The following is a 24,699-nucleotide window of genomic DNA, read 5'->3' as shown; positions in this document are numbered from 1 at the left end:
GTGCATGATGCTCGTGTTCAATTTAAAACATGCTGAAGACTTTTAACTTTTATTCAACAGTGCAAGGTACACATTTGAAGCATCCAGTACACTTGTTAAGGAAGCAAATGTTGGTCTGTAACAGGAAACACTGGACAGTGTCAGAACAGCGCAGAACGTCACTTTACAGGAGAATATATTTTACAGTTTTATATAGACAACAGCTTCACAGAAGAGAAGAAGAAACCATGTTTGTAACAACATGTTAGGTACCAAGATAATCATACCTGTGTCACACAGGTAAAACAAAAGATTTTTTTTTTTTTTATCAAAAAAGGGAAAAAAAACAAACAAAAAAAAAAACAGAAAAAATATCCAATAGTTGATATTTGGTAGCCATAAATCATACACTTAACACTGTCATAACTATGTAGTGAGAACACTTTGTTTCTTAACAATAAAACATTTAGCAAAATATGGCACAATATCAGCAATGAAAGATTCAAAAACAAAGACGATGATTTCTTTACAGATATGATTTTCTTAACATACAACATTTAAACCATGCCGAAAGTAAAAACACAAAATGAGAACACAGATCTACAGTTACATCATACACTGTGCAGATATCTGCTTTTAACAGGAAGAAATGAGAACAATGATTCCCTACATGCTAATTAGCGAAATTGTTCCTTCAATGTGGAAATATTCAGATAAGAGATGGCACAATATCAAAATGAGGAAAAACATGAAGATGTGTTAAGTTCTGCGAGCTAACAAAAGGACGTTTTGATCATGCAGAACACAGGAACATAAAAACAGAACACTGACGTATAGTTAAAACACCATACACTGATGACACTTGTGCAGATATTGATATAATACGTATAGAGTTTATGTAGAAGAGGAGGTATGCTACCTCTGCTATGGCTTATGACAGGAGACAGAAGATTACAGATACTGTGCAGTCTGTTTTCACTAGTTATAATGCGTCTAATATTCTCATTATGCATAGGCCTTGCAGAGTCCCAGGTAATAACAGTGTGTTGTGTACTTTGGCTAATTTACTTATAAACTAAATAAGTTGTGCACTTAATCTCCTTTTAGGCTAGAAATGCAAATAGCGAGCGTGCGTGACACTATCAGGATTTCAAAACTCTCAGCAGATTTATGTTATTAGGTTCACTGATCATTCATGTGTTGATTGTGTTGGTTAGTTAGACTGGTTTTAACTCTGATCTGAAACAATTAAGATGTCAGGGTATACATACACATACACAAAACTATTACTCTGGGCATTTTTAAAAACAGGTGCTGTTGAGATTTTTCTTCATGGCAGTGGGTTACTTCACTAGTCCTTCACTATACAATCCTTACACATTAATTAGTTAGTGCGTCACAGGATCCTTCATTTGTTCACTGATGTTAGCTTCCTGGTCAACAGGTCGGCTCACAAAGATGTAGGTGCGTTGCAAAGCGTAAGTATACAATAGATACATAGCTGAAACACTGGGCATTAGATATATCCCCTTCTATAGTAATATTCATCATAGAAGCCCCTTTTTATGTTCGCTATTTGCTGCCCTACAAAGGCAGAGAGCAGCAACTTGAGAAAGGAAAACTATGCAATCATTGCATTTGGATAACCTTCGGGGAATTTGCACAGAATGTAACAACAAAATGTGTATGCTCAGCTTTGTTATCCTTTCAACTAGTTTGTTTACAAAAATAAACTCAATTTTGATTATTTATAGTCCGCAGATTATAGGATTTGAATGCACATATGTCTGTACATCTATTAATGACATTTATAGTGAAATTTGTAAAATAATTTACAATTTAATAGATTTAAATGTGTGACTTGAGGTTAGTTTAATCACACCAAAGCACATCAGTGTCACTAGAGTCAAAAGCAAAGATGGAGTTACTGAGATCTGCTAAGACACTGAATTGAGGAAATTGGATTACCCACATGTCATTAAAAAAAAGAGTTAGATTTAAAAACTCATTTTTGAACAAAACTTGTTACTGGGTTTTGCCTTTGTAGGGCAGATTAGTACTGCAGGACAACCCTCGGCAGAAAGCCAAACAAATAAGAACAAGAACCAAGTCAGCAAATTGTCATGTTCTCCCATTTTGTCTTTGCAAACTTACCAATATAGCACTCCTTACAAGAGATCATCTCACATCCTTTCACTCATCCAACATAACAGGATAACAGTTACGCCTAATAAAAGTGGTCTTGCCACATGGCAAACACATTCACACAGTCAGCGCTCACTCGTCAAATAGCTTGAGTCTGATGCCTCGTCTTTGTAGTAAAATATTCTCAACTTCAAAACAGCGATGGTTGTCAGAGTGCCAACACTTACAGCTTTTTAGCAGCTTATAGGCAAATATTAAATAGAACATCCTAGTTGAAAAGGAAGTCTAACAAAAACACTAAGAGACTAAAGGAATGTATTGAAAGCGCATCGCAGCGCAGCGTAGATTTCAGTTCATTCTGATGATGCACACAAAGAGCCTGTCCTGGTGTCCTCTGTTACAGAGAAAGATTAATAATTTTCTTCTTCCTATCAGTTTAAATTGGATTTGGTGATACAGGTGACCTCAAAAAGATGAGGCTTATCGACACCCAGAGATTGACGGTTGGAGTGGACGGTTTCATTTATGTAAATGTTATTATTTTGAATAATCTGGTCAATGTGTCATTTCTCTTATTTCATATCTGCATGTTGACACTGAGATAACGACAGTTTACCTCTCGCTCTTAAAAACCTACCAGGGAGCTACAGTGTCATGTGGCAGATATGAACACAGGAGGGCACTGTTGTAATGTTAACCTTTCACAGAGTGATCAGGTCAGACACTTTGCTGATCAGGTAACGTGTGCTGTAGGAATGCAGATTAAAATTGACGCAGCCTTGCCTCCAGTTATTTTTGATGTAAGCAGTGTCAGTCCACCTCTGAGAGGCTACAGGTCTAACGCTTTATCACCACCTGCTCGTACGCTCCAGCACCAACCCTGGGATAACAAGAAAAGACAAAATTAGCGACACATTGTAATATCTGGCCCACATATCACTCAGTAGAGCTGACAACTAACAATGCATATCATGCCCTCTTTTTCTGCATCAAACCAGGTCATTATTGAAATACAGAACTGTTATTAAAACACAATTAAATGTGCCAGAAGTTGGAAGAGCATTCCCATGGAAGTCCACTGTTATGTTAAACTATGTTTTAACCTATCACTAGGCCCTACAGTGGCTATCAGACTCTGCCATTATAACTCTATTGGGCACCGTGACATCTGACAACATTCTGCAACCCTGACCTAACTTACGTTTAGTCTGCTTTTATATCCCAATCCCACCCAAACAAAGAGATCTTGGCAGCTTGACCCAGCCTTATATCTACATTGTATCTGCTTAAGCTAAACTGCTGTGGCTGGCCCCAATGACTCGATAGGCAGTATCATCTTGATACCATGGCCCGCACAGAAGTCTGGCGATTATCCCTACTTATCTAGCTCCGCTTGTCTCACAAAAATTCATCATATCAGTAAATGATTCACAACATTGTCTGACCTACTGCATCTTTTGAGTGTCCTTGAATCCTGTCCTGAAATAATGTGTTTGCTGATTTGCACTTGAAAAGAAAAGATTTTAAATTTCACACTTCAATTTGAATCTTTGGCCCAACAGCATTCAGTGGCATTATGTCATGTTGTAAATTAAAACACAGCCACTGACAGTCTGGTAAAGCATGTTCAGACTAGATAGACTAGAAAAAACTCACTTAAATTCTGCAGCTGCACCACGATCCTGCTCATCATAAATATTAACACATAGTTTCCAGTATTGTTGGGATTATGCTCCATTAATGCGCTCAATCACATCATGAGTGATAGAGATAATTATTAATGCATTGGCCTACTGATTTTGACAATTTAAACCATAAATTAAACATTATCTTTCACATCATTTTAATTCTATGATTTAAACTGAGATTACACATTATGTGCAATAAACATTTTAGAGGAACTGCTCTAAAAACTGATAGCTGTCTCGTCTAAGGAGTCAAAATGTAACATCAAGACAAAAAAACTTCCACTTTCAAAAAAGGACATGCAGAGGTTTCATTCTGAGCTGGGGGTGACTCAGTCTCTGAACTGATCAGCTATTGTCAGATGACGATAAAGCCTACATGTGCTACTCTCTACTGTTCACCTTTTCTCCGGCCTCTCCGTGAAGTTGAACGGGACACCCCCCCCAAAAAATACCCACACACAGAAAGGGACAGTCTGGTCTATTAGGAATGAGAAAGGGGTCTATCACCTGTTTTAGCGGGATTACCCGTGTTTAAAAAACCCCACGGACAAACAAACTAGAAAATTCCATGCTTACCTGGTGGGTAGGTGATGGCTTCCAAGGGCCGTGCTTCCACCAGGGCCGACAAACAGACGCAAGCCCTCCTCTGAAACAGACGTTCGGTCAGTACGGAGAGCACCCACATCCTGCTATATAAATCTTGTCATGAGGAGCAGCCAGTTGCTAGGCAATCTAAAAATAATCATTTATTGACAGCAGCTTTCTTTTCCTAGCTTTGAGCTGGATGAGACCTTGGAAGGAAAAAAAAAGTCCTACTCCTCAAAATACACAGACTGACTCATGGGGTAACACAATACTGTCAAGTTAATTATATTGTTATGCAAAGTAGCTGTGCATTGAACACATACAGTAGTGCTCCAGACAAGGGCTGCAACTAATGACTGATTGATATGAATTCAGGGTGTCTGTGGGGGCTTAAAAGTGTAAGGAGTTCATGAATCAATTTAGAAACAATTTAGGTCCTTCAAAAGTAGGAGTTTTTCTGACAAACTATACTTTTACTTTTATGACTTTACTGCGTCATGCCCTACACCCCTTAGCTGATCTTAAGTCTGTGTACACCCCGGTCTCTCATGGCTTATTGCTTAATTTGATTTATTGATTAGTTGGCAACTACTTTGAGAATTAATTTTTAGGATTTCTGCTTAGAAATTGACTGCAAACATTTGGTGATTACAGCTACTTCAAAGTTCTCTCTGCTTTTCTTTCTTTAAGTGTCATTGCATTGACAAAACAATTCATAGATGTATCATGAAAATAACTTTATACAAGTCAGTTTGTGTGGTTAAATTTTATTAGCTGCATTCAGCAGCTCAATAGCTCGCTCTGTCGTTTGGTCCACAAATTTTTCCCTATCTTTTGGCGGCCAAAGTTTTAGCCCTATATGAGGCTCAATTTGTTCTGGACGAAAACAGTGTGTTTGTGAAGGTGTGTGTTTGTGTTTCTCTGGATGTGTAGCCTACCTTCAGTACTGGAGTCCAGTAGGCTAGGTGTAAAGTCTTGACTCTGGAGAATCTTTTCAACAACATCGTCAGCGTCCACCCGCGTGTCGTCCATTCTCTTTAACTGAGACTCCATGGAGTCCTGCTTCACCGGGTGTCTGAGGGGAGGATGTACATGAGTCATTGTGTATCTATTTGACCACTAATGGCTTCAACCACAAACTGACAACTCTGTTTCTCATATGAAATCCACATCCCATTTACTGCTAAGCAGGGATGAGGTCAACCCATGAGCCGAGGGATTCCATCTGAGCGGCTGGAAATGATGCCTGTTGTCAGTTGACTCATTGTAACCAAACTTTTTTTTTCCTGGTAGCAGGCACAAACTTGTAAGTGCTACTTAGTGCTCATAATATAGCAAAACTACTGCAAACATTTGTGGCTAAGTGGCCACTTTCTCTTCCTCCACTACTACTCACTGAGCAGTTTGTTTTTTAACCAGCCTCATCTTGTTACCAAGACTAGAAACTATGACGTCTACTTTTTTTCCTGATTGTTGTGCATATGTGAGCAGTCTTTGAACAAAACCAAGGGACAATTCAACATTTTGTAAAATACAGATTCACTTTCTTGCTGAGAGTTTGATGAGAACATGTATGCCTCTCTCATGTCTGTGGGTAAATATGATGAGAAGATGTAGCCACTTAGCTTAGCAAAAAGGCTGGAAGGAAGAAAGCAGAGAGCCTGTCCTCTAAGCCTAGCAGCACCTCTGAACCTCACTAATTAACACATTATATCTAATTTGTCAAACCATACAAGAAGCAAAGTGTAAATGTTGTGGTTTCATGAGGAGATAGCAGCCAGACTACTTCTTGGCCAAAGCAATTCCTGAAGTCTTGTTGTCACTGTGAGGTTGCTAGGCAGCAAGTGGAGACACAAGCTGTGGTAGCTTCATTTTCATATGTACAGATATGAAAGTAGTATAGATTTTCTCATATAACTGTCAGCAAGGTAGTGAAAAAGCTTGTTTCCAAAAATGTCTAGCTATTCATTCAAAAACCCCAAATGTTGTGTAAAGCAAAACATGTTGACACCTGACTAAAAGCTGGTCTTCAAAGAGGATGGCTAAATATAAAGTGCTACCTAAGCCCTAAAAACACTGAAAACTATCCTCAGTGTTGAGTTTGAGAAGCTGCTACGCTTGATTCATGTTAGGACATTTTTAGATTGCACAAACACAATGACTAACAATTTTAGAAATACTCAGAGCGTCTGTTGACACCACGTAATGAAACCACATATAACTCTGCCGCTGCTTTGCCTCACTGCTTTTCTCTGCATGACAGCTGCTTCCTGAAACGTGACCCAAGCCTCAGGTGCGATCTTAAGTTTGTTAACTTCTTTAAATAACTTACAGCTACTCTGTATTGCACTCATTACCTGCAATAAAAATATGCTGGACTTGCAGACTGCTTTCTTCATTAAACAGGACTATGACAATGATTACATCTTCAGTAATTGTATTTTATTTGTTTACCCTAAATATTCACCTGTTGAGTCGTTCACAGGATGAGGCGCTGCGTACAGGTGTACCCGCTGGGTTGCTAGTGGTGGCGGTGGGGACTGGGTGTTCACGTAGAGCAGGGCAGGGTCTGGACTCTCTGTCCCGGTCCTCGCTGGGCTCTGGGATGCTGCCAATGCCCGTCGAAGCGCTGCCCACCGAATGGTTTCTCCGGTGGCTGAACTCTGACATGCTGGAGGAGCGGGAGTGACCTGTGCTGTAGCCTGAGAGAGATGGGCAATGGTTTCATAAAATAATACTTGTACAATACAGTAGCAGTTCTCAAATCTGCAGTAACAGATTTTTTTTGGCCACTGAATGTAAGTCAGGTATTCACTCTCTTGCAGCTCTGTTTTTGGTCTCTACCAGCTCCTGCAGTAAATATTTGGCTCCTTAGCTGCTAAATGCTCCACTATACTACACTATCACCATGATTTATCAGTAGTTGACAAACTGTATGCCCTGAGAAATCAAGGGATGCATTCATAATATTATACTGTATATTTACATAGCAATAGCACCAGGGGTCTAATCTCCATTTAAATATTATGCATTTCATGTATGCACAAAAAAAGTTTTAATAATAATTGCTTTACTAATGGAAGACAAGTCAATAATCTGCTATTCATGTTAGGCAGGTTTTTTTTTTTTTTTTTGCAAAACCCACTTTGCTGTGCTGTCAAGCAGATTTGCAACTTCCAATGTGTTAAAAGATTTATCAGTTCAGCAGAGTTGTGCAGCGACACCCACACATTCGAACTGTTCATGTCTGCAGGAAGTCATGACAGGGACGAGACATCTGAGGCTTTCAGTATTTTTTAAATCATTTCTCAAAACTTGTTTTTTTTTTAAAAAAAGTATTTTAATAATGCTAGCATTCGGTTCTGTCTTATTATTATCATTATTGTTGGATATTCAATTTAGTGTTTGTATCATTTTAATTGTCTGATTTTATCTGCCTTATTGCACCCTGACATGTTTTAATCCTGATTCAACCATGTACTGATGTGTATCTCAGAGCATCAGTTCATTACAGCGACTGAAGAGCAAACTGCCCACACACTATAACGAGGCAGGAAATAACATTTTTAAATTCAAAATTAGAGTGCCATTAGAACTGATCTCAGTGCATGTCTCTACTTCCTCCGATCTTTCATTACAGTCATCTGATCTGCCTGTAATGGAAACTCGAGCCTCAGGTTTGAACTGTTCTGGTGGAGTGTCACTGGAAAATTGTTTTATCACTTCCCTCCTCCTTGGTCAAAGGCTGTTCTCAGTTTGACCTTCCACAAAAACATTCTCCAGTAATATGTATGCGTTGCGTAGTTGAGGCTGGTAACAACTAGTTTTAATTCTTTCACTCACCATGCCAGCTTAACATATTACATCTGTTAAAAAATGGCCTGTTTGATTGTATGCTATCCATGTCAGGTCAACAACAGTGAATCAGGGGGAAAAATAATAACAATAATTTATGTGGGATGCCCCTACCTGAGAGCTTGGACTGTTGGCTGGCGTAACTGGACGTTCGGGAGTGGCCGCAGCCCCCAAGATCATCAGAAACGACAGGACACTTCCCTTCTCGACTCTCTGTTAGATTAGAAAGAACAACACCAAAGACAGACAGCATGATGAACACCAGAAAGCTCTACAAGAGTCTGTTCTTTTGTAATTAAGTAAAAACCTCACATGTATAGCTTTGCTTATGCCTCCACGTATAGTCAGAGAGTAACCGGCCAAACCACGCTGTGAACTTTTTAATACCATGGCTCATTCTCAGCTTAAAACACCAGATTTGTGTGTGGTACAGTTTTTTGTGACTGAAAGCTGAAATAGCTGAATCAAGTAAAATCCTGATAATGCAGCACCACATGTTCCTTTTGTAAATGATCAAGTGTTGTGTCAACACACTGTGCTCTCATTTGCAAGTTAGTCAGGCGTGACCAGAAATTTCTGGCCCCACATACTATATAAAACACCTGTTCATATAAACACGATCTGGTTTCGATTAAGGCCACAGACAGGAACCCACCATCTGTCTTGTTAGATATAGACTCAGTTATCTATATTCTGTACAACCTGGATTGTGTTACTGGCTGTTGATTTGTAGCTTATTTCTGCCAACAGACAAAAGTTACAGCGATGGAGAAAACTCCCATCTGCCTCCCGCGCATTGTCTCTTTGTTCAGCTTCCCTGAGTTAATGAGCAAGTAACCACAGTTGGCAAGTATCCGAACACAGTGGTAGCTCTGCTTGTGTTGTGGCAAAATTAACACATTTGAAGAAATGGCCAGGAAGAGCAGGGTAACTGCTTATTCAATACTACATTTTGCCCATGATAACAACCGTATCGGAGCTTTGCTGGTGCTGCAACTTAAAGGAAACCCACAATAACTGCGCGACTGCAGAGGAAACCCAAAAACCAAAGTCGTGACGGCTCTGACAGTTGAGATAGTGCTGTGTGTACAGCTGTGTGTATGTCTGAGCCTTTTTAAAAACACATGCAGCATCATAAACGTGTGCCACCGTTTTAATGTCAAGTAGGTAAACTGGAAAATGCTGAGCTGTGAGGAAGCAGAACAGTTCAGAGTTCAAATGTCTGCAGGGAAGGAAGGAAAGGCCTCTGCCTCAGCAACACAACACAGAACAGACACCATTTCAAGAAATATTAACCTTCAGACACATAGCTGGGCCAAAGACGACCCCACTACTGTTTTCTTCAAGTCATATTCCAAATATTCCTAAAAAATTTTGCTTGTGATATCTCCAAAATGAGAAGACAATGACTGCCCAATTAAAACTGACTTTGAGGTCAACAAATATATATCTCCTTTATTAACCAGGCAAAAAGCCTCATTGAGATTAAAAATCTCTTTTTCAAGAGCGACCCTGGCCAAGAGGGCAGCACAAAACATTGTTACAAGTTACAACAAGGCAGACAGACATATATAACTGTCATACCCAACAAATGAATAAAAACCATAGTATGCAATGAACATGAAGTACAAGGTCTGGGAAAAGAACAAATATGATGTGGGTATAATTTCTAAAAATGATTTAGGAACAGTTACACTGACTCAAAGAGCTAATTTCTTGATCCTTTAAAATCGACTTAAACTGCCCCACAGTGATCAGCTGTGCCAATTTCAGATCCCTCTGTAGATTACTCCAAGACGAAGGGGCAGCATATTTAAAACTTTTCTGGCAGAGTTCTGTTCTCACCCTTGGAACCAGCATTTGTAGAATATTATGAGAGCGAAGGCCATATTGATTTTGGTTTCTGCACATGTAGCAGTGCAGCGATTACACTCTAAAATGCAAAATTCAAAAATAAAGATTGCATGTATTTATTATGAACCTAAAACAAAGAGGACAACTTTTGAAATTACAGTCCTGTCCAGGTTGGTATCAATATAATATCACTATTGCATAGCCCTAGTTGTAATTCTGATGCAGGTCATTTTGACCCACTTATGAATACTTGTAATTTCTAGTGTCCTGTGCATCTAAGGGTTAGCAAACTATCGCAATTATTTGTCACACTCATACTTGTCTTGAAAGATATGCATACAGGAATATATTCTAACAAAAAATTAATCTAAAAAATAATACAACATAATTGCTCTTGATCTGCAATTTGGATACTACTCACACACAGGAAGCACCTGCACCCAACACTGCAAACATGCACAGCCAAAGCATGATGTTGCTGATGGGAAAGAGCATCATCTTCAGCAGACAAACACACACATGGTGTGCTCATCCAAACACACAACCCCCTCTAGACAGACTTGCACACACTCCTATTTTTAACCATGTAAGAGCCTACAGGGTCAGAGCAGATTGTGGATAATCTAAAAGAGAGCTAGTTTAAATTATACATGAAAGAGCTGCGCTACACTCTGAAGCTTCCAGGAGGAACAAGCATTCAGCACTGCAATGTGTTCACACATGGACAAACATACACAGAACAAGAGAGATAGGGGTAAAACAGGAAAGAGAAATGTAGCAGAAAGGGGTGGCTGGAAGAGAAACATTTTTTAAGCGCTGAATGGGAGATATTAGTTCTATGAAGTATGAGTGCATGATGCTGGAGAGCGCACATGCACACACAAATGAGAAGAATCAGACACAAGTTATCAGATCAACATCTGCAGCTTGACAAATGAACTGATCCAAAGAGAACAGTGCCAAACAATTAATGTAAAACAGTAGGTGCAATCAGCTGAGGATTCAGCCTACACCTTTTCAGTTCAGCAAAACCTGCTTTGGTTTGTTGATGCTTTAAAAGTATTGACTTATTATAGTTATTATTTTTTTTCTTGTGTATATTTGAGTTGTAGAAGTTGGAAAATGACCAAAATAAACCGAAGCTAAACTAAACTTGCCTGCAATAATGGAAGAAATACACTAGAGGTTAGCTTCCATAAAATTAGAAGAATAACTGCAAAAATGATGCACAATCAAGTTTCCACACGACAGCACTTTAACATTAATGTTTGTCTTGATGTGCTGGAGGTTAACAACCAACCTGAAGTACATGCCTGTCACCTGGTAACCTAATAAAACTGTACGCCAATAAAAAAAAAAACTGCTGGTCTGCACTTTCCTCTACATGCAAGTGGCTAAACTCTGACACATAAGGCTTTCTCTCTTGTAGCTGTTTCACAATAGAAGCCTTTCACTCATTTACTTGGGTGAAACTTTTAATGATCAGTGGTTGGTTTGTATTAGTGGCAAAGGAACAGATGTGGTTTCAAAATTGGTGTGGACACAGGGGTGGGGTGGATATATGTCAAGGGGGCAGGTAAATTAGAGGTTATGCTATAGTTAAATTTGTAAGTGATGTACATTTACTTTGTGTTAAATTCCGAGGGTGTTATAAAGCATTTTTTTAGGTAATAGAGCATCAGAAGGTACTATTGAAGATAAACTATGCCCTCCCCTAATCTGAATTTGGCTGGTAAACTTGGATTATAACCACTCTGAGATTATAAATGCAACTAAATTACTATTAATCTAAATCTATCACTGCTAGTTAGATCTGCTAGATACAGAGTGACTTGTAATAGAAATTGATTCTACAACAATGACAAGTGATGAGGTCATGCTCCTCTACTCATGCTCAGTGAGTTTACACAGCTATGAAGATTGGTGTCTAACCAAAATGAAAACTTGTTTCAGCCTTGTGATTACAAGTCAAAATGTCTGAGGGATAATTTTTGCTGTACCAGTTATTAACAGGCACTTCACATAGCAAAGGAGAGCAGATAGAAGAAACGTCAAAGTTGTTACAGTATCTGTCAGATACATTTCTTGCACGGCACTCTATGTTCTACTATTTCTGAATAGCAGACCACTTCTAGGGATGACAGACCATTGCTATGGATGCAGTTCTGATCATAGACACTTAGCGGGAGCAATAAAATCATTTTTAAATCAATATTTTGTGTCAAATTATTGATTTCTTTAGTAAGTAGCTGTATAATAAGTGTGATAATGTACAGCAAGCTGGTCATTACTGATAAATGAACCCTGACAGGGTGATGCAGGACGCTGTACATTATCCCTTACGTAAGAACACAAGGGTAAAAGTGAAACAACTCCAAACCCAGCACTGGCTCAGCAGTCAGCATGCAATGGGATGGCTAATGTGTGCTCCATCAGGTGCCTGGAAATGTTTGGAAAAGCCAACAGGATGACTAAGCAGAGCACAGGAGTGTAATGTGGCGTGATTCTTCTTACCAGAACAGCCTTTCTGTGAGTCCCCTCCTCTCCTCTCCTCCAGCAGGCTCTCTCCATCACCCTGGATCCCGATCACTGTGGCTGTGGAGGGAGGCCTGGTGACAGAGGAAAGACAATGAGGCCTTTTCTCCTGTCTTGTATTTCAATGTGTCAGTTGTTTAAAAATATAAAACAAGGTGAAAGACAAAAACAGGAAGGCATGGGAGAGGGAGGATTAAAACAAAGACTAATCAAGAGTAAGAACATAAAGTTCGGTCATAATTCAGAATAGCATTCAGCTAAGGCTATAAGTGAGAATACTGGAGATACTCGTTAAATACAAGCTACGATAAAAGGAGACACAGCTTTTGGCATAATCATACAGGCTACTGAATAATATTTAGGTCGAATTTGCCCTTGGGTGAAGCAGCATTTCTCGTGCTGTACAGACACATATTTTCACTGCAAATCATATTTCTGCTGGAACTAGAACACTAGCTTGCTCTTTAGGCTTGGGTTATTCTGCATCGTTTCATTCCCATGAAACTCTCCCAAGCCTGACAAAGTCTGACGCAGCACAGTCATGAGAGCTGTCGGTACCACACCTACGGCAGTATTCTTGGATCGGCTCCTGAACGAATGCAATCAGCAGCAGATTACAGCAGCAGATTGGATGTCATAACTTTGGCGCATAATACAGTATCTTTTTTTTTAACACTTCTGCCTTTTTTGATAGTGGTAGTGGAGATACAGACAGGAAATGTAGGGAGAGAGAGGGGGGGTTCTGACAGAACAAAGAGGCTTTAAATCACAATCTGCTCCAGGTCAGTTAGCTTTGGCTTCGGGGACTGTAAATATCTAAATCTGGGCAAGTACAAAGTCGAGCATAGGCACGAGAATAATTCAATTCACGCGCTTTTTTAAACCAAAAACTTAAGCAATTAAATGGCTTTCTAATCCAACTGAAATTGTATGGTTAGGAATCCAAAATGTCTGAATGCTGACACAAACCCTGACTGACTTAATATGGACCAAAGCAGATTTTAAGCCATATTGAAACTGAAAAATATCACTTTGACTTACGTTTTAAAACAGGGATCTCCTGACATGAGCTGCGTACTGATGATAACCTATGAAAAGAAGAGGAGACTTGTTAATCAATTCAGGTTTGACTTGCATTCAAGGTTTCCATTAGCATGGGTTCTTAGTTTAAAGACAGACAGGAAAAGGTGTTTTTGGTTCAAGCATAGTTATAATTTATTCCAACAATAAGATCCAAACCCTCCAAAATTCACTGAAGAACTGTAGTTTTTGTTTTGTCACATATTAGGGGCTGTTAGATGAAATAAAGCAGATAATGGCTGCATTAGCCAAATATTATCCACAGTTGAAAGCGCTCTTCTTCTTCAATGGTTTATTTCTGGCTACAATCTAATGGACTACCTGGTAACCTTGTGGTCGTTGTGAGTAATCCTAGATGTTTATGGAAAAACCTTTTTCCATACCTACTTCCTTGTTGAGAAAAACGCCTGTGTTGTAACACCAAGATTGCCCCCTAAAGACATCAGGTCAGACTGGTGTGGATGTGGTTACCGTAGCTTCAATGTTACCTTGAGAATGGAGTTATCCTGGCGAGTATTTTTGGTATCGTAGCCTTCCAGCAGACATCTGCGGGTTGTATTCCCTGAGCCAGCAAACTCTGCTAAATTCAGATCTGCAAAACCAAGCTGAAGGAGAAAGAATGACAGTGGGTGAACTTTGTTTCCTCTCAGGAGACTAATGTTTGGCTGAGTCAGCACTGTGACAATCTCTGGATGTGACATGACAGCAGTCAGGACATGAGAGAAACTTCAGGGAAACTGAACAATATTCACACATTTTGAAACTTGTTCGTCAATAACAAGCTGGTAATCTTCTACAATTTCAATATTATCTAGTCTAGAACATCCACAGGAAGAGGTTTAGCATGCTCAATAAATAATTACTTTCAAACAGTGAAAGCGAGAACACATGACATAATGAGCCAACCTGCAGGCAGTGAAGGCCATCTGTTTGGTATGGGCACACATGGCTATCTACATAAATATGGCTGCTTACTGTAAATCTAGGTGACCTGGAGGTTGGGTTAGGGGATGGGGGTTGGATGACATGTGGGGAATTACCTTTGCATACGCCTTTCCACCTTTCAGCTCCTGGAAAAGAGAAGCACAAACATCTACATTAAAACGTTGCACAAAAAAGTTTAAAATACTCGACTAATGCTTGAAAACACAAAACATTAGTGATCACTATCTAATGTGTTTGAGATTTATCTGAATTCCAAAATACTAGTTTAATTATAGTGAGTCAGGGCCGGGCATTTGAGGAAGAAAGTCATGATATTGTTGAGCTACCTGCCAAGTGAGAATCTATAGACTGGCTTCACATTGTGACCTAAGTAGTGAGCAGGGTTGCATGTTGCAAGGACGGATTTTGTACTTCCTCTAGACAACAAAGAGATGTTTGTAATTTATTTTTACAAAGACTGATTGCTCCATAAGTGAGAGACTGGTGGTTAAAGATTCTTTTATTTCCATTGACTACTATAACTATCACAAAAATTGAGTTTTCAGGAATTCAGGAATTTACCACAGTACATCTTCTCTGACATCAAAATGTTGTCTTTTTTCGTGAACACTGGAGATTCATTTTGCAAGAATTTGCAGTAGCTGTTTGCAGTTAAATATTTTGATGCACTGTGGCCTCAATTTTTGAGGATTAAAAAATCTAGCTGGATCTTTTGTGGAGGTTAGTCTGAAGATGCTGTGTATTGAGTTTGGTGTCCATTGAGCAAAATGTGTGGGATGAGATAGAGTAATTAGTTTTACAGTTTTTGAGAGAAACAGAATGATGGACTTCTTAAGGCAGCTTCATCCTGCAACTCCTGCATCTGAACATTTCTGCTCAACTGGGGCTACATTTTGGTGAGTCGTAGCACGTACGGCTTATTTGTCATGAATTATCAAAATTTTAAACTTTAGACAGTTGCTGTAGCATCACCAGCAGAACTAAAAGGCCACAGTGGCTGCTGAGGAAGTTCAGCAAAGGACTGGATCTCTTTGCAAAGTTTTATTTTTATACATAGAAAGGCAAAGTTCCTTGTAGGAGTAGGAGTAGAAGACGTGGGAGAAGGAGTAGGAGATAAAGTAGGAGCAGACGTGGGAGTAGGAGTAGGAAGTTGTTGTTTTGGATACTAGCATATCAAAGTAAAGATACTGATTCAGACTCTACAGTCCTGGTGGTCATGTGTCCACATTCAAGGCATTGAACTAAAAGGTATACTATGTAGGAATTCGTTAAAGCACATTCACTCCTGTTTTGGAACAAGCTTTGTCCATTTGGTGTTCTGCTTCACTATATTCATGTTTTTATCTGTGCTGTTTGTAGCTTCCTCTGGGATGCCTGCTGCTTATGGTCTAGCACCTGGTCACTACCTTTTTATAAAGTCCCGACCTCACCTGCACATGTGCCCAGGAGTGTCCCAAACACAGCAAAATAATAAGAAAATACAGACAGAGGGCAGAGAGCAGAGTCTCTGCAGAAAAATACACCGCAACACACTTCTAGTGCGTCATAAGTGATGATTGAGAGAGATTACTGTTGCCTGAGTCTACATGTATTTTTAGGAAAACCCTGCATTATAACTTACTAACCAAATACCGGGCTGGTTACCGTAATTGTAACCATAAATATTACATATTTGCTACTTTCCATCAGCAGAAGAATAACATCAGTGTTACACTGGAAAATTTTGTTGTTGGTTCCAGATACTAGCAAGAGGCAACTGTCTGACCTTTTAAAGTTCAATACCAAAGGGAGCCACCAGTGAAGGCAAAATAACAAAGGTTTCTCTGGGTACTTGACATGCTCAGTGTCCTAAAACAAAGAGGGCAGGGCACACCAGAAATAGCTTACAGATACAATGTGGAAACATAAGACACATTTCACCAGGAAGGCTAATTCAGGCTTATCCATTTCCTTTTTTTATACTGCTGTTTTTATACCCTTATATCCCTAAAAATAATGTAACATGACACGAGTAAACAAGCAGAGCACAGAGCACACTCACGTAACGCTAAATGTTGAAAGACAACTAGAGGATGAGCGGCTGAAGATTTGACAGTGATGAGTCTGTTTTCTTCAGAATGCTGTGCTTGCTAACTATGATTTAGAGGTCACATTTCACTCTCAAGTTTCTGTGGATGTAACCAATACCACAATTCAACCCAGACACAGCAAAAAAAAAGATGAGGTGCTCCTCTTTATTGCAGCCTCATTTTCACAATGAGAACAGAAGCCTTTGTTTTTGCAGAAACCCCTCCCCTGATGCATCTTCAACCTGAACCTTGTACATTCACATGCAACACATCTGATTGTGGATCAACAAAACTATGTAGATAATATGTATGTCTATAGTGTGGAGCTCAGTAGCGACATACTGTACCTTTCTGACAGACACGCGACACACACAGGGGTCCAGTACACCTGTTCCTGCACTGGCACTCATCTTGCAGGGGAAAGAGAACCGTTTCCTCCATCGAACACAGTTGGCCTGCACTGGCTCCCTGTAAAGGGACATCACAAAAACGTTAAGCACTCTGTCAGGTCAGATGTGCATGTATTGTGCATGTGGTGCATGTTGGGCTCTAAAAGGCTAATTTACAACATGATGTTAGACAGCTTCAGATAATGCAAGTAGAGACTGGTGGAAACACTCGTGGACACATGAGATTTTATTCCTTGTACAGCATGTCTCTGTCCAGCTGAAAAGCTGGATCATTTCCTTTTGTGGTTTGGACAGCTCACATTATAACCCCTGATTGACTGTTTGGCCCGGTACCAGAATTTTAATGCATCGTATACTATTCATGGAAAACAATGTTTATCGAAATAAAACAAAAATGACAAAGCAATTAACCAATAACACACGTAGGTATCAAACGTCAATACTTTTTTCTAGCTCTGACTAAAATGTGTCCATATAGCACAGATTATTGGAAACAAATTTCAAAGCCTGTTATTGAATATCTGAACTGTTTGACAGTCTTGCTTACTCACTCTTTGAGTAATAAAAGTTTGCAAAATAAAAAAACTTTATTAATTGTGGACTGTATTTGTACGGCTGCTTCAGCCCGACATTAAACATTTGACAACTTTGACTTTATTTGTAAAATGCAATCATGGCTTTGAAAAGAAATGTTAATATTCTTAAAAGCATGTTATCAAGAAAAGTTTTTTAACTGTACCAAAACAAAAGTATTGCTTTGGGAATAATAAATCCACAACCAGACAGCATTCAAGACAAAAAAAAAGATTTTCAACAAAGATGATTTGTTTTTATTACATTTTTTGATATATATCAATAATTTCCTGCCTTGTCACTGTTTTCAACGGTCCTGATCACACATCCCTAAAATGTAGAGGCACATTTTAATTTCATTCATATTAATATCATTATTATTTAACAATAAAAGCCATTTGGGTTGAATGACTGCTGGATTAACAATTCTCACATCTCTACCCTGCTTAAAGCTACTGATTTAAGTTGCCAATACAAGCTTATGTGCTTATCCTCGGATTTTTCTGGCCACTTAATAAAAAGAGCTAATTAATCACAGTCCTGTTTTCACCTATTGATTCATCTGACTGCTGAATCCAAAGGTTATGGCGGCAGGTGTGGCTCATTTTGGCAGCAGAGTGAAAGAGAAACGCGTGCACACACACATCCCCGGCCAATAACCAGAGGGTAAAATGAGAGTGAGGTGTAGCCTGCTCTGAGTGAGGGGATGAGACGAAGTGAGAGAGAAAAGAGCGTGTATGCGTGGGCAGCATTACGATACCCCAGATGGCCTCTCTTTCACTGGCATCCTCTCCTCTCCCACTCACCTAACCAACTCCCTTCTGTCAAGACAGCACATGCCATTCATTTAGATGCGCAGCTGATGGTTTTCCTCTTTAATACGGTGCAACAAGTCATAAATGTTACAAAAGTTTGTCTCTTTTTGCCACCATTTCTGATTTAAAAGCTGAGGGATAAGACACTTAACAATGTAGTGCAAAGAGTGTTGACGACAAAAGATTTAAACGATTAACAGGGTGTACAAATCCCCGTTAAGATGGTTAAGACTGACTGAGCATATAGGCACAAGATGTGCTCTGCATCCCTGCCTCACTATAAATAAAAAGCAGCAGATGCGTGACTAATGTTTTTACAAACGTTGACTTCATCCTCTGGTTGATAAATTCCAGAGAGTGAACTCCCAGCCAGCTGGACACTATGTGCTCCGGGAATTCTAGCCTGATTGCATGTACTAGCTATAAATCACAGCACTTCTCAGCGTAGCAAAATCCTATCAGTGAGTATGTAAGTCTGCCTTTAAGCACAAGCGGAGGTCATCACTCTCACCTCTATACATGGGTCAGATATCTTGTTTAACTACAGCTGCTGTCCTTTTAGAAGGCAGCTGCAGTTACAAACTCTCATGAACACATAGTTACACAGAAAGTAGATCTTTCTGACATGAATTTTGGGCAGGGTTTCCAACTGTCTGGCTGCAACGAAAAGATCCAAGTCTGAATTTGTCCCTAAATTGTTACACTTTCAAAAAAGTAAACTCATACAACAAAGAAAACTTGTTCCTGGCAGAAACAATGGTGCAGTCCTGATGACAAGCCACACCAAAGGAAAAGAAAGGCTCATAAAACAACAATCTGCACTTCCCTCACACTCACAGCTGGGATGACTCAAAAGAGTGTCAGAGGAAACACTGAAGTTTGAGAGTTTCATAAATCAAACTGCTGCAGAAAAATGTAATCTAACAACACTCAGTTAGTGACTACGAACTCTGCTAGCTGAAAATGTCAGAGCCAGATCAAGACGTTTTAATTAGAACATCACCCGTATGAACTTCAAAGTCTGGGTTATGAGATTAAAGAACCCTCTTACAGTGTTTCATCGCTTTAACTCGGCTGCAGTGGCTGCTCACATGGGACAAAATGTACAAAGAAAATAATAGCTATATTAAAATGCCCCCATGTCATGACCTCAGAAAAATCCTGATTCACAAAGTCCGACACACTTGGCCTTTCTATCAAGCCATTTCATGAGAGCTACTTACTGCAGAGCAAACAGAGGGCTTGTTATATAATCAGGGTGAAGCCATCTAATCCCTACAGCCTCGCTCCAAAACAATGCTTTTCCCTTACTGCAACATTAGAAGCCGGTCTAATTTATGAGCAGAAACCCAAAACAGGTTACAAAGGAGATGACTGTCTCTGCTTGCTTCAACTTGACAGCAATAACGATATTATCATGATACTGCTGTGGACTGCAGCGTGACTCTGAATAATGGGCATAAGATCATTTCCTTTCATGACCAGTTATCTGGTAACCCATCTTCTAGTTCCTTTTAACAACCACTTCAGTGTAAACATCAAACATATTATATTACCACCATCATTATCTAGAGAGGTTCTGAAACCATTTTTTTAATCATGATACCAATTCCAATACTTACACTTGCATATCGGACGTTACTGAGTACCGATCTGATACTGTGCATTAAAAAATAATAACAATAAATAAAAATTATATATATAAAAAATATGAATAGCTGTATACTAACCCTGTATGGATGTGACATGATGGGACTTTCCAGTGTAAAATATTAACAAATTGCTGACATTTTGCAAACAGCTAATGTAACAACATTTATCAGAGATCAATTCCATCTTTGCTGCTCTAAAACAGTAGTTGCCAAAATAAGTGCCAGCCAAAATAATTGACTTCTGGGGATAACTAACATCTATATCTGGGTGTGAAACTACTTTCAAGTCTTTTAATAAATTACGTGGTATCTGATTGGTGCATAGACTGCGATACTCACCTGATCAGACATTTTAGGCAGCATTGGAGGCATTTCAGATACAGGTATCGGTATCTGAACTCAAACATTATCACTTTGTTCTCCCAGCTATATATGACAATATTTTTAACTAGAGCAGAAACAATAAGTCAGTGAATAGATTAGTCTAGCAACAGAAATGAATCAACACATTAATGTATTCTTTACGTTATTTTTGAAGCAAAAAGGCTGAAAATGAATCGGCAGCAGCTTCCAAATGGGAATAATTTCCTCTATAATGAGTTGAATATCTTTGTGATTCGGACCAAAGCTGCAATGATTATGTAGTTTGGCTAAATAATTGACAGAAACTTAAACTGCAACTATTGATATTATTAATAATTATATTATATTATATTATAATTGTGAGAATTTTCTGCTTTTCATTGTCTTTACGTGTTATAGTTCAAATAACTGTATTACACTGTTGGGAGAGCAAAAAAGCAAAGTTGTAATGGGCATTTTCTGACACAGTATAAACCAAATGATTAATTGACTATTCCAGGAAATAATCTGTACATCAATCGATAACGAAAATGATTGCAGCCCTAAAAGCTTTCCTCTTTATAGATTAAGCGCAGAGTTGAACTTTTACTTATGACAGCTCACAACAGGTAACACTGGAGATGACTTTACCTGTCACAACTTGACAACAGCATTATCATGACACTGCTGCAGAACACAAAGTGACTGACAGGGGAATGGGGTAATTTCCTGTCATGCACAACAGTACATACAATTTAATACCCATAATTTCAGTTTCTTTTTTATGCCTTATAGTGTAAGCAAAAATATTACAGTTTGAGTTGACCTAAGCAGGAATTATTTGGGACAGCATTTTCTTACTGCATATGACTTTTACAACAGTGCACTGTCCTTGCATTTTCCTGATCAGTTATAATCACTAACAGGCTGACAAAGCACACACAGTTGCCTCAGTGATAACTTTATGACCAAACAGGGGGCAGAGATAGCTCAGGACATTAGTGACGCTATTGATTAAGCAACAATTGACAGAGGAGTCATATTCAGCTTCGTGGCAGAATATGACAAGTCAGCTGGCTGCTCATAGCCCAGTAATCAATTCCACAACCAGCGAGGAAGTTAGCCTGTGAAATGTAACCCCATGTCCTCTTGAACACGGAAAACTGTCAACTAATTAGTGGATAATTCAGAGTACCAATTATCAGACATGCTAAAGTTTGTTTGCTCCAGTCTGCGCTAACATGGCGTTTACAGTTCTGCCTCAGCTGATACAACAGACTTGACTGGACGGTAATGTTAAATCTGAACAACAGAAACACCGTTTAAATGACTGACGTTAGCTGGTTTCTAACGGTACTCATGTAGCGTGTTAGCTGGTTAGCTAGTAGTGTATCATGGTAGGCTAAAGCTGCTAACCTGACTTAAGCTGCAGGCTTTAGAGAAGCACGTACACTCAATGTTTTTATGACTGTATGAACACATCCTCACCGAGAAGACTCCTCCGAGAACCCGCCGTCCAGCAGCCTGACTTTACAAAAGAGGACACCGTTGACAAAGGGGACCGACGAGAGCTCGTCCAGCTCAAAATCCACCTTGAACTTGAATTTCTTCTTTTTCATCATCATTAAATCCATACACACATTCAATGCTGCACACAAGATGCTCTAGTCTCGCCCCTCGCTGACATTACAGTCCCATTGTGTTGTAGTAAAGGTACAGTGTCGTGCTGTGGGAGGGTGGTGAAGCTGCTGGTAACAACAGTCAGTCAAACTGTGAAACTCACCGAGGCGATGAAGAAGAGCTACTTCCTGTTGTCAGCTTTCAAAATAAAATGATATGCTTTGAAACCCATCAATATTAGTTTTGTGAATACCTTTTGGTGAACACCAGCGGTGAAAGAAGTACTTTTTTTTTTTTTTTAATAAAAGTTGCAATGTTCCCATCTTACATGCTGTCATGGAGAATTTTATACACAATTATATGTGTTGATTAATCAATTAAAATATAGTTATAATAGCCTTAAATGGGAACTGAGCCCATTTTCAAAATTCATGATCTATTGGTTATTCCTGTGGTCTAAGACAGTACATAAAATTAGTAAACCAGAGCAACTCTCTCCCAAATCTAAAAACTAAAGAAAGCTACAGCTCAAATCTGTTTTGTCATAGAGTATAAAGTCTGGAGCTACTCCATAGACAACTAAATGAGAAAAATGTTATGACTCTGAGAGCACTGAGGGGAATCTGAGTATATGGGCACATTTTCTGTTTCAGAACTGAGGACACCACAATAGAATAAAGCTTGTTTGGGTATTAAGACAAAGAAAGCAAAGAATCTATGAGTCCAGTATCCCATGTATTGTCTATGAAGCAGCTCCAGACTTCATACCCTATGAAATCTCAAGTTTGAGACTTACTTCTCTGTTTTCTGTCTTTGTGAGGGAGTAGCTTAAGTATAAAAATATTGGTTGAGCTTTCCAAGGCCATGGAAATAACATACTGGAGTTCTTAATTTAGGTGGTGTTCCCCTTTAACTGAACAGATTATTTTTTATAATATGGACCTCTATGTCTGAAATAAAGTTAAATTACGTGCATTCAGACTTTGATTTTTGTTTATGTACTTGGTTTAAATAGGTAAAGTATTAGCATCAATCTTTCCTTAAAGTACCAAAAGTAAAAGTACTCATCATTTCATAATAACGTAGGCTATGTTTTTTGTTTTTTATTAGATTCATTACTGATGCATTAATGTCTGCATCATTTTAATGTTGCAGCTGGTAAAGTGTGGGCTAGTTAAAATTACTTTATGCACTGCTGGAAAGCTTATGCAATAATAATATGTCATAATGAATTGATTAGTTGGTTTATATTTCGTGTTCATAAATGATACTGATATCTGATAGGCTAACTAAAGTTATCAAATAAATGCAGTGGAGTAGCCTAAAAGATAGGGCCAAGAATATTTCCCTTTGAAATGTAGCCAGTTGGAGTAGAAATGGAATGGTCATAAAATGGAAATACTTAAGCAGGGTACAAGCACCCCAAATTCGTACTTAAATACAGTACTCATTATATGTACTTCCTTTCCACTGTAGACTTAATAACATTTTGACTGAAACTTTGTCTTTGTCTCTGCTTTTATTTTGAAATAAATGAGTATTAAACGGATGTACAGAAATGACAGTTATGAGCTTGATGGCGCTCAGTAAAGCCCGCCTCCCTCCTCCATCGCCCCCTGGCGGTCAGTCAGACTAACAGCAGCACTGATTGTACAGATTATAACAACAAAGTGAAACCAGCTGCTGTTATGTAACATTTGTCGCCACCTCGTGGTACAATATAGGAATTACAATAACACTCTTACTGAACTGCACTTTTCAAGCCACTTTCTTTTTCACTTTAATTCATTTTTTTAGTGAAGTCGTGTGGAAAATGCTGATGTGTGGACCGCAGGAAGAGCAGCTGTTGCCATGGCAGTGGCTAAGGGGGATCCACATTAATAAATAAAAAATGCTGCTTTTGCATATTACTATATGCACTACCCTCATTCCCACTATAACCAAAGTTTTCTGTTTAAACCAGAATTTATATCACTTCTGTTACACTTGTATTGCACATACTGTGCATATTTCTGTGTGTGTTTATTATATATTAATATAATAATATTATCTATTCTCTGAAGATATATTATGATAAATAATATACAATTAAATATTTGAATATTAGTTTGCACATTCTGTGTGTAGCAATAAAGGGGTTGCAACTGCATTGCAATGCACAATCCTGTATTGTATCATTACAATAGAGCTTTAACTTTGAACTTTGAATATTTAGATGACAAAATTAGATATATTCAAGCTATGCATAAACCTGCACAATTTGGCATAGGTATATATAGTTATAATTTTATAAAGTTTTCTCAAAACTTCACCTGGATATATCTGGCATTTTTGGGATTTCATAAAGTTCTGAAGTATACAATATGAGTTTGCAAAGGTCAAAAATGGAAAACAGAATTTAAGAGATTAATCAGATTTTCAGTTTTCTATGTTGCCAACTGTGGGACATCCATGGACTCTCTACCTCCCTCCCCGTATCCATCTCTCCTCCTTGCTGCCACACCAGAAAAAATAAAAATAAAAATAAAATAAAATAAAATAAAATAAAAATA

General features: G+C 38.7%; 1 protein-coding gene across 1 annotated transcript; it reads right to left on the bottom strand.

Moving 5' to 3' along the window:
- Positions 1-33: 33 nt before the first annotated feature.
- On the bottom strand, positions 34-22,305 carry LOC117253439 (EEIG family member 2). Its single transcript, XM_033620875.2, has 11 exons — positions 22,016-22,305; positions 17,083-17,203; positions 14,762-14,791; positions 14,210-14,326; positions 13,683-13,729; positions 12,621-12,715; positions 8,367-8,465; positions 6,865-7,099; positions 5,336-5,472; positions 4,389-4,458; positions 34-3,004 (listed from the first exon to the last, which is right to left on the bottom strand). The coding sequence occupies exons 1-11, from the start codon at positions 22,159-22,161 to the stop codon at positions 2,962-2,964; spliced, it is 1,140 nt and encodes a 379-aa protein (XP_033476766.2). The 5' UTR covers positions 22,162-22,305; the 3' UTR covers positions 34-2,961.
- Positions 22,306-24,699: the final 2,394 nt, after the last annotated feature.

Source organism: Epinephelus lanceolatus, chromosome 6 (assembly GCF_041903045.1).
Source record: "Epinephelus lanceolatus isolate andai-2023 chromosome 6, ASM4190304v1, whole genome shotgun sequence".
Classification (NCBI taxonomy): domain Eukaryota; kingdom Metazoa; phylum Chordata; class Actinopteri; order Perciformes; family Serranidae; genus Epinephelus; species Epinephelus lanceolatus.
This window is presented reverse-complemented; position numbering and strand designations above follow the sequence as displayed.

What these genes read in the sequence shown, in the direction of transcription:
- LOC117253439 (XM_033620875.2), bottom strand. Translation starts at nt 22,161, where the DNA reads ATGGATTTAATGATGATGAAAAAGAAGAAATTCAAGTTCAAGGTGGAT. An exon ending in TTCTCGGAGGAGTCTTCTCG is followed by an intron (nt 17,204 to 22,015) that starts GTGAGGATGTGT and finishes GTCCCTTTACAG; the next exon opens with GGAGCCAGTGCAGGCCAACT. An exon ending in AGCCATCACCTACCCACCAG is followed by an intron (nt 3,005 to 4,388) that starts GTAAGCATGGAA and finishes TTGTTATCCCAG; the next exon opens with GGTTGGTGCTGGAGCGTACG.